The 15,343-nt window shown below is 38.7% G+C and overlaps 1 protein-coding gene across 1 annotated transcript in view; it reads left to right on the top strand.

The window, feature by feature from the left end:
• COLEC10 (collectin subfamily member 10) overlaps window positions 1-14,781 on the top strand; it is a 48,174-nt gene extending 33,393 nt beyond the window's left edge. Inside the window, exons 2-6 of the mRNA XM_019642087.1 lie at window positions 429-500; window positions 1,834-1,905; window positions 10,820-10,873; window positions 12,294-12,389; window positions 14,248-14,781. Coding sequence (XP_019497632.1) covers window positions 429-500; window positions 1,834-1,905; window positions 10,820-10,873; window positions 12,294-12,389; window positions 14,248-14,639 — 686 coding nt within the window. The 3' untranslated portion in view covers window positions 14,640-14,781. The remainder of the gene's footprint in view (window positions 1-428; window positions 501-1,833; window positions 1,906-10,819; window positions 10,874-12,293; window positions 12,390-14,247) is intronic.
• The last annotated feature ends 562 nt before the right edge of the window (window positions 14,782-15,343 follow it).

The raw sequence follows: 15,343 nt of genomic DNA, 5'->3' as shown, positions 1-15,343 counted from the left end.
AACATATTTATATAATATAAATAATATATTCATATTATACATTATATACAGTTTATATATAGTACATGTATATACTATAATATTAATACATGTATATCAATGTACATACGTGTAAATGCTTCCAGAGTTTGCCAGGTTATCCAGCAAGAATGTAGATTTGTCAGGCCAAACAAACTTCTCAGGGATTCACCAGCAGGATATTTCTTTAAACACAAAGTTGAATGTGAAGAAACGTGAAAGAGAAAAGATACTGGGAGTTCCTTCTCGTCCCCCGTGCGTCCCATCCATGCGGACCCATAACAGTCTCACATGGATGTAAGCCAAGCTGAGCCGAAGGATGGGTTCAAACCATGTCCACCTTACCCTGGGGGGTATGTGCTTATTTTACGACTTGAGCTGCTTCACTCATTTATTCTCCATTTCACAAGGAGATGGCGGTGAGAAAGGAGATCCAGGAGAGGAAGGAAAGCTCGGCAAAGTGGGACGCATGGGGCCGAAAGGTAGGTAAGATGATACGGACTTGACGGTGTAACGTTAGCATTGCTCTTCTCTCCCTGTTGGACTTGCCCGAGAAATTAGCGGCTTTCGTGACACTCTCTGCTCTAAAGATGCATGAAACGCAGTTCAGATATGAATGTACTCACCACCGGAGAGTTTTTATGAGATCATCTATCAACAAGACTCAAGACACATGTCTCAAGTTTCATCCTTAGGGGTAGCTGGAACCGGCCACTCTGGGAGCCCCAAGGAATAGCAGTCTCTGAGAATATCTAAGACGCTGAATTTCAGAAATGCAGGGGTGTCTCCCCTCAGAGGCCCCACTGCTAGGCCACTCTTAAGGAGGACCAGAAAGAGTTTGTTTGGTGCTTTGACATAACTCAGCTTTCTTCAAGGTCTGATGGGGTATGGGAAGAGTAGAGGCTAAGAAGATGAGAATAACACAGAGGCTATTAAGGAATAGTTTTACTCACATAACCAAAAGTAAGTCTCACCAAAGCATAGCTTCTGGATTGAGATGTGTACGCATGTCTCTTCCAAGGATGAGAAGTAGTCCCTGCCAACTGTTCCAAGATGGTGGCCTTGGAGCATGGAATTTTAAATCTTCAGTAATCGAAAAAGAGAAAAACACTCATAAACCTTTGAGACCTCAATGTGAGAAATGCGATTTAAAATCTGTTTATACTATAAATATGTACATACGATGGTCAACAAATATGTAAAATCAATTGCAAAGTTATTATCACAAAACTAGAGCTTTATAACTGGCAAATATTTTTTTTTAGCCCTTCATGGAAAAAGAAGCAATTAATAACAATTTTGGAGGAACTTAGTGATTTCTGACGATATTTTTTTGGATGAAAACAGTGGGACAATCTTTGATGTTCCTTTGATTTATGGTTTTATGACTGCCCATTCCCTCCCCCTTTTTAAAGTGGCTAAAATAGTCAAATCTGGTTTTAAAATAGAGAAGAAACAGAATCCTGATACGAAGCTGAAATAGACCTAAAGAACAGAATTAGAATAAAATGCAAGAATTCTTCCATTCAGCCCCTTTGCTGGCCTTTATAGATTAAACCCAGTCCTTGTAGATAGTTTGCATCAGTAAGCATTTTAATATCATCAGGTCCAGGATTGTCATACTCACGTTTTAATTTTCATATACCCAGTAAAATGCTATTAAAATAGGTAAGATAGCACAGGATATAGATTATATGCTACAGATGGAAGAATGCACTTTTTGGTATTTTCTTCAAGTGAATATCATTTATTAGCCACATCTTTCAAGGGAAGATAAAATGTTAGGCTGTAAAGATGACATGCTTTCCTTTTCAGGAATTAAGGGAGAACTGGGTGATATAGGAGACCAAGGCAGCATTGGCAAAACCGGGCCCTTTGGCAAGAAGGGTAAGCCTCATTTTCCTATTCTCCAGCAGCAATTTAAAGCACATCAAGCATACCCTTGATAGATTTGAAAGGTTCTGTGTCCTAACAATGATCCCTTTTCTTTCTTTTAAAATAGGAGTGTTCTCTTTCTTTACATCTTGACTATTTCTTTCATACATAAGCAACGTGTCAGAAAAGTTAAAAGGCCTTGAGCAAAATGAAACAGAAATTCAGGGACAGACTCAAATCTCAAGGTCTAGTAGTCTATTGAACTCTGTCCTGGAATCTACTAGCTGTCTTGATCCAATTAAAACGGACGTCTTCCTCATCAAGTGAGTTCAGTCTTAGAAAACAATTTTTCGTAAAACTCAAGGTAGCCCAAGGACAATATAATGTTCTTTCTTAATTTGAATGGCATCATAGTTACCTGTTTGGGATCTATTAACAGGACAAATATACATATGCACATCCTTTTGTTTTCCATCATACCCTGTACATAATTACTGCTTCGTTATTATAAAATAGAGGTAGGCGCCTTTTTATTACCTAAGCATTCTTTCCCTATCTTATAAAGCTCCACAATGAGAGTAGGCTCTAATTGCTTCTGATATTTACTAGTTTACACAGGCATTGTTCCACTGGGTTTGAAGATACCAAAGCTGCATGAGACTCAAACTTTTATGCAAGCAACTCACAGACTATTTAGGAAGGTAGGACTTTCTCGGAAAGAATCAGGACACTGAATAACTGTATCACTGCTGTAGCAACCCTGTGGGTGAGTAGACAAGATGGATATGAAGAGCTGACCTAGGTCTCGAAGGATAGTAGCATGGTGATGGAAATGGGGAACAGGCATTTGAGGGAGATGCAAGAGATACTTGGGCAAAGGTACAGAATGGGGGAAACTCAGCGCCATGGGGAGCAGGATTCTGCAGCTTTGTGGTACCCTCCGACCTTCCAGAGGCGCTTGAGCTGCTGGCCTCACAGTGACCAGCAGTGTGATCCTGGAGGCAGGCTGACAGGTGCCGTCTGAGCAGAGGCTGTGGCCTTTCTTCTCACATCCTGTAGCTCAGTACTTCTCTCCCTACTCTTTTCCAACTCATTCCTTTGAGACTGTTCCTTTGGCCTGCATAGGAGGGCAGGGATAGAGGGCAGTGTCGCTGAAAAGAAATTGCCCTGGTTATCTTTGATCCAGTAGCTTATGGCCTTTTCACCTATGATTGAAACCCTCATAGCTAAGGAAGCTCCACGGGCTCCTTGGAGTGCATGGGTCCTGCTGCAGAGTGTGTCGGTGGTGGCTTTACCATGAAGCTAACGAAGCTTTGGCTTCAGAACCCCACACTTGTAGGGGTCCTCCCCAAGACCCTAAGAGGAAGGAGCTTCAGCAATAGGTATGTGTGTCTTGGTAAAATTTGGAAAGTAAGGCATTTTAACTTCAACTGGTTAAAGCAGCACATCTCCACATTTTTTAAAAGCTACTGCTCCCCAAGAAGTCTCTTTAGACATATTGACCCCCTCACAAGTTTTTTAGACATTTTTCCTAATTGCGCCCCCCCCATGAAATTTTAATACTACCTATGAGCTATGCATATTTGTTATGTATTGTATATACATTTATGGTTTATATATTAAAAAGAGTAAGATTTTTTCCCTTCTCAAGAACTGATTTTTGCAGCGTTGAGGTGATACTTGCCTCACAGAGAATGCACAGGTGAAGACTATTGTCTCCTTCTGTTTCACCTTCTCTCCATCTTACTTCTTGTGTCAGGTGATTTTTGGAGTGGACGCCAGTATTTGGGGAGATAAAGAAGAAGAGCTTGGGTGGGGAAGTCTTTCATTTGGACTTAATGGGATATGTTTATGTAGTGTGCAGTTCCCTCCATGTACATTTAACCATTCCAATGTGGGAGTAGCTTCAAAAAATACTCCTACCACTTATTGTCCAGATCTATCCAAAGTTATAATGAAAAAGTGCAGGGGCAGAGGCCAGATCTTCATAAGAGTGGGTCCTGGGCCATCCAGCCCAAGAAATGTGTGGGTTGTGCAAAAGAAGCAAGGTTTGAAATGTATAGGGCCAAAGCTGGTCTGTAGAACAATTTTCCAAATCTAACTTCTCATATATGAAAAGACTTTGCAGAAGTATTCTTAAATTTAACAATATCTTTAATTTACCTACAGCATCAATAACAAGTTGTAAAAGTAAAAGAAATGGCTTCCAATATTAACAATAAAACAAAATTCAGATTTCTGCTACAGGCCATGAGAAATTCTCCTGCATTAACCCTGCTAAAAATGAATAGCTGAGTCAAAAATTATATTGCAGTCATGAGAGGGATGCCAAATTGATTAGGACTTTAGAGTCCATAACCTGGAGAAGGAATCATGCTAAGGCAAATTATACATTCTGTGCTTATTACGTTTCCTCTCAAGTCATTCACCAATTCATACGCGGTCTGACAATTAAGTTCGTGAACTTGTTGCAATAATACTGTTAAACATTTTTTATATCAGAGGGATTCTTCATTATGAATTTGTATCATCTGCACAGTTAACCAAGTTTACTATTTGGAAGTGCTGAAAAGGCTGCATGAAAAAGTTAGATGACCTGAACTTTTCACCAGCAATTCATGGCTCTTGCATCACGACAATGCACCAGCTCACTTGGCACTGTCTGTGAGGGAATTTTTAGCCAGGAAACAAATAACTGTATTGGGAACACCCTCCCTACTCACCTGAACTGGCCCCCAATGACTTCTTTCTTTATCTGAAGAAAAAGAAAATATCAGAAGGAAGACATTTTGATGGCATTCAGGACATCAAGGGTAATATGACGATAGCTCTGAAGGCCAGTCCAGAAAAAGAGTTACAAAATTGCTTTGAAGGGTGGCGTAGGCACTGGCATCAGTGCATAGCTTCCCAAGAGGAGTACTTCGAAGGTGACCGTAGTGATATTCAGCAATGAGGTATGCAACACTTTTTCTAACATGAGTTCGCGGACTTAATTGTCTGACGTCATACAATCTGTACTTCTTTTCCTCAAGTCATTCACCAATTCATAAGTGAGGAAGCACGAAAAGACTAAAAAGCTGAAGCAGAAGGTTGGTCATACTGAATAATCAAGATCTGCCGAATAAGACTGGCCTTGGAAAATGCCACTCTTTTCTTATTTCAAAAATGAAATTTTCAGTTAGAACTTAAGAAATTCTGAAAAACATTTAATTGTTTTTGTAAATATACTCATTTATGTTTTTAAAAAATTCAAGCAAACTAGAAATAGAGGGAAACACATTTAATATGAAAGAGCATGTGAACAACAAAAAAACTATTTGAAAATCATAATAATGAAATATTGAACATTTCTCTCCTGAGATTGGGAATGAGATGAGTGCTTCCCTCATCATCAATTCTAATCTATAAGTTCTAGCTAGAGTAAAAAAGCAAGAACAAGAGATGAGACTCATAACAATTGGAAATGAGGAAATAAGAGTCATTATTTGTAGATGACATGGTTACATGCCCAGAAAATACAAAAGAATCTACAGATTAACTGTTTGTAGTGCTAAATTTTTTAGACAGCTTAATTTACAAAAATAAATTTTGTTTCTACATACCAGAAACAATTTTTAAATGAAATTAAAAATATGCCATTTATAATAGTGCCAAATTTATCAACTATCTAGGAATATATCTTTTTTAAAAAATGATGTGTAAGCCCTCTACAAAAAATACTACATAATGATGAGAGAAATTAAGGAATATTTAAAGAAATAGAGGTAAAACTATATTCATGATTGAAAGACTCAATATTGTTAAGATGTCAATTCTCCCTAAATGGAATTATAGATTCAATGCTATCTCAGTCAAAATCCCAGAAGCAGTTCCCTTGAAATTTAATAAGCCAATTCAAAATTTACATGGAAGTGAAAAGGACGGATAATAGCTAAAGACAATCTTGAAAAAGAAAAACAAAGCTAGAAGACTTAAACCACTGAATTTAAACATTTATTATAAAATTGCAACTATGAAGATAGTGTTGATTTAGTAAGAGATAAATAGATCAATGAAAATGATTAGAGCATGCAGACACAGACTCCCAAACTTGATTTATGCAAAGTTGATATTACTTTGCAATGGAAAATGATGAGCCTATCTATAAATAGTGCTAAGTCAAGTGGATATTCATGAATGCAGTCAAACATATGCAGCCGATAATTAAAATGTTATGCTGTTTAGTGAGTTTTGTAATGTGGTATTTGCCTACTTTGAAAATTTAGTGATTTGCTTGTATTTCTTTTCTTCTAAGTATTCATTTTTCATAAACACTTTTCCATTTGTAATTTGGTATTATTTTTCTTAAGGAGGGATCCTCGAATTGTATATGCTTCAGGTAAAATTCCTCATGGATATGCTCCCGACTGCATCAGCTTCATTGAATAATTGGTTAAAGAGATGGTCAAGTGTAGCCAAAAAGTGGGATGTTGGTCTTGAAGATTTCTGAGATGCAGCCATGTTAGATGAAGTTAGGATTCCAAGTATTGCCCTGAAATAGGCAGAAGTGGAGGGGGGGGGAGAGGATAAGTCACTGCCGTGAACACATCCAAAACTCAAAAACTTCATTTTTCAATGAGTTATCCTAGATGTTGCATTTCTGATGTGTCAGATCTAAAAGAGCCTCCAACTAGGAGAGTTGGAAGTAATGATCTTGAGCCAAGTCTTAATCCTTCCATAGAATAAGAGTAGGTAATTTAGGAGGGTGGTTAGATGACAGAGACAGAAAAGGTCAAGAGTTTTAGTATGATTGTCTCAGCCTCAAAGTGGATGAACTTCCACAAATGTTGGAAAAGTAAGTGCAGGAATGATAAAGTAAACTAACCTTATCTTCTTCAGGACAATTCCTCATTCACACTCAGGTACATATACACCTACTGCCTACCTCTATTACTTTACTCATTGTCATGACTTATTAGCTTGTCTGTTTCACCCTACAGACTGAACTTCTAAAGGGAACAAATCAATAAAAGATTTTGGGTCTATTTGCTTAAATAAATATAAGCTGTATGTGGGTACCCTATTTTTTCTAATCATTTTATCCTAATTCCCATTATATAACATTTCTAAATGTTTATTGCATTAAAGATGAAAAAATAAATCATATATATATATATATATATATATTATTATTTCCTATGATGCAGCCCTCTTTTCTACTCTTTATTTCTTTAAGTTCCACTTTCCTTTATCATCAGTTTCCACCATTGACTAAGATTTCTTTCTCCTCCAGAGATATGCCATCAAAATTTATAAGCATGTCCTGGAATTTCAAAAAAATGGAGGTTCAGTGATCTGGCTCACAGATTAATTTCGTTTTTAATCTGTACTTTGAAATTTATTGCTCTCATTTTGTCAGTGGCCCTTCTAAATTTTTCAGTGACTCAGATTAATCTCAACTTTCTGGACTGACCTTAATGCTATCACTTGCACGGACAAGGTAGATTTCTGGATGTCAATATTTCATTTTACAAGTAAGAAAGGATAATTTAGTCTAGGTAAATTCCATCTCATAGCAAAATAAATGTCTTTACTTAAGTCATTAATCCTTTTACAGTGAAAGCATTATGGGTTTTTTTTTGTTGTTTATTTGTTTGTTTACGTCTCCAACCTTAAGACAGTTATTAAAAACATGTTCCTACTCGTGGGCCAAAATAAGCTTTTGTGTATGGCTTTAAACCAGAATTTGTTTGGAGGAAATAGACATTATAAGCTTCCATTCACCATTAACTGACTAAGTACTCAGTATGTTTTCCTTTATCATAACTTGATTTAGGAGGCAGAAGCTGACATTGGTGGTGTATCCTCTATGAGTCAAGTATACAGATAATCCCGTGACAGCATGACATTATCTACTCTATTCTCCTAATGATTTTAGGATGTTAGGTACCATTATTTTCACTTTAAAAATGAAGACATGGAGGCTTAAAGAAATTAAGTAACCTGTCCATGTTTAGCTACTAAATAACAGAGCCAGGATTCAGGGTTTTTACTCTACCACACTGCTTGACTTTTTTCCATCTGTAAAACAAGGAAAGGAATTCATGTCAGAATATGAGAAAGTGGTAACAGGGCTTACATCTTCTCACCTTAAAAAGAAAGCCAATTGTCAATTCAAGAATTTGTTTCCCACACTATTAAGATCCAGCTAAAAGCTGTATTGCTTCAGTGAAGTCTCTACTCAGATTCATAGCCATGGTTACCTTCTCCAAGTACGTACCAGGCATTTTCTTTATTTTACTCTGTTAATACATGATAGTGTCCCATCTCCTTGACCCTTTATATGTGCTTTGTTTTCCTTTAAAAAAAAACCATCCTTTTTCAAAAGCAAATATTCTATTTATGCTTCTTTTATATCCACCATTGGGCTTAGCCCAGAACTAGGGTCACAGCAGAACGAGTATCACTTTTCAGCCCAGCTCATGTTAAATTGAAATGGATTTACATATAAAGAAATACACTCTTTTAAAATAATTAAAATATTAAACCACATTCATGTGATCTTTTAAGTCCATTTTGGTTTTGGTGGTGATAAAGACTGGTGTTCCTTTCAACTTCAATAACATTTTTCCATAACATCTTTTTCTTCATCAAATCATTGTTTAACTCATTTCGGGAGCACCACGAATGGCAAGTCAGAATGACTGGGTTTCAGTATCAGGAGTGTCACTGAATTGCTGGATGTCCTTGAGTACCTTATTTTGCCCCTGGGATCCTCAACTTCTTTGGTGGTAGAATAAAGATAATGACAGTACCTAGCCCATTAGATTTAATATGATGATATCTATAAGGTATCCATAACAGTACTTGGCAAATGATTGGCACTTAGCAAATCTATGTTCCCTTTCTTCCCCTAATGTAGTCTCAAAATCTATTCTTATCTTTTTTCAATTTACATATAAGGGATGAAGAATTCACAGGACACGACTTAGGTGTGAGTGGATCAATCTTCCTTGGCAGGGTGGTCAGCGTATTTCCATGCTTTTTTTCCCAACTGTACCTCTGCTGTACTCATCTCCTACCTTGCTGCCATCGTCACCTGCTCAAGTTTTCATAACCAAGCTCCAACGTTCTCTCCTCAAGACAGCCTTCCTTCACCCTTCCCGCTACAGCACTCTCTCTTCTAGCTCCCTCCCAGAGTATGTTATCACCGTTCAAGGTTTTTGTTTTTTTTACAATATTTATAGCATTCTATCGTCATAGTTTTCACCATTGTCTCATGTCATCCAAGTATAAGACCTGAGGTGTCCCCCGGCATACTTAAACTGCATTCAGGGTTTGAAGGACCCCTTCCTTCTGTTTGGGGAGCTCATGGATGTCTGACATCACATGGGTCAATTTGGAAAGGCTCAGCAAATCCTTGGCACCCTGGCAGGCACGGCTTTCTGGGTGATCGATAGTCAATATGTACGGGACTCTTAAGAAAAAGACCACAGCAAAACTGTCCAGTGCCACAGTTACTAGTGACATGTGATTTTTGAGCCCTTGAACTATGGCTAGTCCAAACTGAGATATGCTGTAGGTGTAAAATATATATCAAATTCTGAAGACCTAATACCAAAAAAGGAATGTAAAATATCCTATTAATATTTTTTATATTGATTAGATGTCGAAATGACAATATTTTGGATATATTGGGTTAAATAAAATATATTTTTAAAACTGTTTTCAAAAGCACTCAAGCAGACAGCGGTGAAGAAACTAGCTAATGAGCAGGCAGTACAGGACACCCTACGGGTTTTGGAGAGGCTCCCAGCCTTTTCCCTGTTGGTGGTAAAGGACAGGGTTAGGCAGAACCCCAATGCTGACTCTGTTTCCCCTCGCATTGCCCCCCTCAGGTCATATACCCAATTCCTGGGCACTCTAAACTCCTACTAGGGTAGGCCACATATGCTTTTCTAGTCCAGGTAACCTTCAGCCTGTATTTATCCCTCCTGAGTTCTTTCTTCTGTTTTCAGATCACCATTGAAACATAAATTAGTCTCCTTTTCTTTTGATTCTCAAGAACTTCAGCCAAACATTTCCTCTTACAAATCCAAAGCTTTGCTTTCAATTATTGTGTTTGATATGGACTTCAAGAGCTTATTTTGAAGTTAAGAAAAAATCAACATTTCTTTTTCTCTCTCCTTTAATAATTCTGATTCTCTGAGAATTATTTTGTGGATGCCCCTGACTGAATGAGAAAATGGTCACATACAAAGAAGAGCAGATGGGAAAATTATCAAGGTTGATATTTCAGTATAATATATTTGACATAACTTTATATTAGAGATTTTTGCAAACATCACATCTCTTCTAAAAATGAGTCAGTGCTTTCAAGTCGGAAGTTTTATCTTGTCTTCTTTATAACCTCTCAAAGCACCAAGCCTTTTGTCTTGCATAGAAGAAGTAAATAGTAAATATTTGTTGAATTACGTTGAAAAAGCACAATACATGTTTTTGAAAATCAAAGGGCAAAGCCACATGAAAATATTTGAGTGCACATTAAATACACAGGTACTGCAATGTTAATCAGTTGATTCATACTAGTATATACAAAATAATGGTGATTTTACAATTAAACAAATGTGCAGACAATTGTACTAGCCTTGCTCAGAAGACTACATTATAAGCATGTTATTAAGGTAGGTGACACAAATTAAAATGTTTCTTATACTTCCTACTGCACTTCTACATTCATTCTAAATTATTTATGACTTGTTTGATTAATTGTGCTGCCAACTCAAAATCAAATTATTTATGTAAAACCAAGGCGCATTAGTTGGAGGAGATACTGCAAATGAAATTGAAAAACTGTTCCCTCTGATTTTAGGTGCCTAAGATATTGTCTGTCTGAAATGATTCACCATTTTATGTAATTGTTCTTTGGGGGGCTGTTTTTATTCAGGTGACAAAGGGGAGAAGGGTTTGCCAGGGATTCCTGGAGGAAAAGGCAAAGCAGGTATGATTGCTAATTTTGCTCCTTCATTTCTGGCATGATTCCAAAGGTATTCACCTCAAAAATAGATCTGTTGGTTTTGGGGGTTTTTTTTAATGAAAACCCAAGGCCCTTTTTAGGGGGCCTAACATTAATTTTCCTAAGGTAGAAGGCCAGAGAGAAGGGACAGTTCCTTCTTATTTGCTGGTGACTTTCCAAGCCCTGGGGGAGGGGGTGATGGCACATTCCCTCCCTGTCATGCTTACTGTGAGGAAGCAAGCCAGCACATCAGGAAGCAGCCCTCGCTCTCTTAGGCCAGGAGGAAAATCCACAGTGGCCCCAGCAACAGGGCCGTGGCAGCATGCTTTACATTCCACCAGCATCTCAACCTAATACCAGCCAGTCCTTCTCCAGAGGCAAACTGGCCGGTTCCAGACAGTCCCCATGGTTACAGAGCACCCCTTCAGTGGCCAGGGAGTCTCTCTGAGTTTTGAAAGAGAATTTTTTTTCCAGTGGCTGTATGCAGAGAAAGAAAATTGTTGTGGAGGGCTTCACTCATTTCTATCTACAGGGGTATTGTAAAGACTAACTCTAAGAACTGTTTTAAATTCCTTATATTTAACTGAGAATATAGAGACATAAAGTCACATGTGTTTTTCCCCCTTTGGCTAGTAAGCTTCTTTTTACTTTTCCACTACCTAAGAAAAAAAAGCAAACAGAAAGTATTTACACAAAGCATCCTTTCAATAGAAAACAACAGAATCATTTGAATTTCATATCATTTTCCTTAACAATTCCTTCTCTGTCACAGTATCAGTCGGTAGAGGAAAAGGTAAATGAGCAAAAACAGAATGAATGGCAGAAATTAAAATCATGGTTAATCCACACATGGAATAACTGGCTCTTGAAGTTGTAAGTTGGATCTATTAACAAGATTTAAACTTAGTCCTTAAACATTCAAGTATACTCCAAACGAATCATCAGAATTCACATTTGATTTCACTATGAAAGGTTTGTCCTGTCCTGGGAAAGTTGTGTGAGCCACTGAGCAGTGCAGTAACAGAAGAGAAGACTGGGTAGACACGTGTTTTAAGGAAGGTTTAAACATTTTATTCTGAGGTCGGGGAGTCACATCCTGCGCATCAACAAAAATGCCAAATGACCCACAATACATGTACAGTGGTTTGTCATATTTGCTCTTCTTTTTTTAAAAAAAATGGTTTAGCACTGTTTTAAGTCATTCAAAATATTTTAAAAGATGTTTTCTGAATTCCTAAAGATAATGTAAATTGGAAGCTTTGTTTTAAATAAAAGACGACAAATTGAGCCACACACAGAGAGACACAGCCAGACTAGGAAAATATAGAAAGTATTGGGAAGAGAGTAGAGGGCTCCTTTCTGCATGTGTTTTCCACCTGAACTCACAGTTTTTGTCATTGAAAAGGTACTGTCTGTGACTGTGGGAGATACCGAAAAGTTGTTGGGCAATTGGATATTAGTGTCGCTCGCCTCAAGACATCTATGAAGTTCGTCAAGAATGGTGAATATATTCTCTTTTGCCTTGTGTTATTTATGTATCGATTTAGTGCCCATCGACATTCCAATTCCAATATTCCTAGCAGGAAGTACCTCATGTAGGGTACTTGGGACAGTGTCACCAGTTGAAAGGTCTCTCAAAATGCTAATTATCCACTCTGACTCCAGGACACTTCAGGCCCACTGCATGTATTCATACATATCGCATGACCTATGTGTAGAAAACATTACAGTCTGGAGAGAGGGGAGTGAATGGTGAAAAGGGCAGAGTTTGGCACCCCCTGCTTTAGGAATAAAAAGGGACAGAAAGAGTCAGACAGGGTGAACATCTCAAAAAATAGAAGTAATAAATAAAAACAAGAGCTACTTTCTTGAGTACTTGGAGTAATAATAATAATTATGAGGTAGGTGCTATGATTAAACCGAAGCTTAGAGAGATTGCCTTACACATAGATACAGAGCTAGTGAATGGTGTGGAGTGGGGATTTGAGTACAAGTGTCACTGATTCCTCTACCCTCAGTATAAATCATTAGGGACATTATGTGTTTCTCTAAATTTTTCAGCTTTTCATTTTTGTTTTCCCTTGTCTATCTCCCCATTAGAGTTAGCAATAAAGCTCTTGAAGTGGGGCTTCCATGTTCTCTTCTGAGACAGAATGAATGAGGGAACGGTTATAGTTACTGTTACAATTGGTTCCATTTTGTTGTGCTTTCACTTATCACAATGCAGCTGTGTATTTGTTGTACGTTATTGGAAGCTCACAGCTGCCATCTTGTGTTCATCCTCGTCTTGTAATACTAGAGGCACAGGAAATGCTTGATATTAACCAAGTGCCCTAGTTACAGTCCTGGTTATAACCTACACACAAGATGCTGTCTTGGGCATGACTTGGACTCTCAAGAATTAAACCAGACCCCAGAGCTTCAACACAGAGCAATAGTTCTTAATATTCAAACGTTCACATATTTCCTGGCGAATTTTCATTTATGAACCCTAAAAAGTGTATGTAGACACCCCTGAAGCCTACAACATGTGCACCATATTATGAGCTCAGGGTCATTCTGAGTCCCCAGTGCTGTCTTGAAGTTTACTTGGTAGCACATTCTACTTCATGTTCCTGGAGTGATATATAGACAATCTCAATCGATGCACATGCTCACAGCCCAGCCACCCAGTGGGAAAACTTCTGAATTATTCCCATATCAGTTTAATACACTTTTATCATCCCTTGCAATTTTAAACCCATCAAGGATACAGAGTGACAAAGACATGGTCACTGTCTTCAAGAAGCTTACCACTTAGTAGAAGAGGTACACAAACAATTAGACTGGAATGTGTTGAGTGCTATGAAGTGGAAGGGTCATGGAAACATAGGGGATGAGAGTCTCCGATGTCTGTTCAGCATTGGAAAGGCTCCTATAGGAGAAAACTCTTCCACTGGGTTCTAAAGGATGAATAGGAGTTTGCCAGATAGAGAAGCAGTGAGAAGCAGTTCTGGGCACAAAAGGCATGGAAGTGGAAAAGAGAAGGTCATGTTTGTGGGACTGTAAGTATGATGAAAGCATAAAGTAGGATGGGAAAAATAGTCTGAGATGAGCTGGGTGGCAGTTCATATAACAAGTCTTTGTCAAAATAGCTCTCTGCTTCAAAGTTGTGTGGGCAGTTGAAAAGGAATGGCAGGGAGGACAAATAGTAAGAATCTGTTCTCCATTTGATAACTAGAAAATGTTAAAGCAGTGCTTCCCTCATAGCAGGGCCTTGTGAAACAATGACTGAATATTGAATACATGAATTTAAAACCGGCAATGCCTTTTCTCTTTTTGAGACACATAATCAGACTGTGCTTTTCCTCTCTGCAAAGTCATAGCAGGAATTAGGGAAACCGAAGAGAAATTCTACTACATTGTGCAGGAGGAGAAGAACTACAGGGAATCGCTGACCCACTGCCGGATCCGGGGTGGAATGCTGGCCATGCCAAAGGACCAAGCTGCCAACACGCTCATCGCCGACTATGTCGCCAAGAGTGGCTTCTTCCGGGTCTTCATCGGGGTGAATGACCTGGAGAGGGAGGGGCAGTATGTGTTCACGGACAACACCCCCCTGCAGAACTACAGCAACTGGAAGGAGGGGGAGCCCAGCGACCCCTATGGTCACGAGGACTGTGTGGAAATGCTGAGCTCGGGTCGATGGAATGACACAGAGTGCCATCTTACCATGTACTTTGTCTGTGAGTTTGTCAAGAAGAAAAAGTAACTCCCCTCATACTACACATTTGTAATTCCCTGTGACTACCATTGAAGTTCTTTTAATCCATTCCTTTCCTTCCTAGCTACACTAAATTTGATCTGACTCAGGACAAGGGAGAAATGCTACACTGAGGTTTGGAATCTCCATCTGCATGCTCTCCAGGGTCGATTTTGAACATTTTCATGCGTGGCATATTACCGAGCCAATAGCTCACCAAGTTACAGGAGTCCTGAGAGAGAGTCTGAATTACTAATTGTGCAAGAAGTGGTTGTCTATGCTTCAAATAAAATGTTTTCTTGGCATTTGCTCTGCCTCCTCTCCCTAGAGCCCTAAACCACTCTCTATCCAGCTCAGTGGATAACTGGACAGTTGCTTGGTGATGATTAGGATAACCTACCCTTGGCCCAAGTCAGACGTAGGGGACGGCCTTCTGCTAGAAATGTCAAGATATCATCTGTCTTTGAATCCAAGGTCCCCAGTTCTTTGACCAGTCACCCACCATCGCCATAGCAACACTTGCAAAGCCCTCTTGTTCTCACAAACATGAAGACACTTCAACCCCAGCCTCCCCAAAAGGAGCTTCTAGCCCATTGACCTATTCCAGACCGTATGGAATTACATAGACTCCTTTTGCACTTCTAATTGATGATCCTCACTGAAGAACAAGCAGTTACCTTGAGCCCCTTTCTGTAGGCCCACAGCTTAATCTC

The sequence above is a fragment of the Hipposideros armiger genome, unplaced genomic scaffold (genome assembly GCF_001890085.2).
Source record: "Hipposideros armiger isolate ML-2016 unplaced genomic scaffold, ASM189008v1 scaffold_65, whole genome shotgun sequence".
Taxonomy (NCBI): Eukaryota; Metazoa; Chordata; class Mammalia; order Chiroptera; family Hipposideridae; genus Hipposideros; species Hipposideros armiger.
Note: the sequence above shows the minus strand (reverse complement) of the source record. Positions and strands in the feature narration are given on the sequence as shown.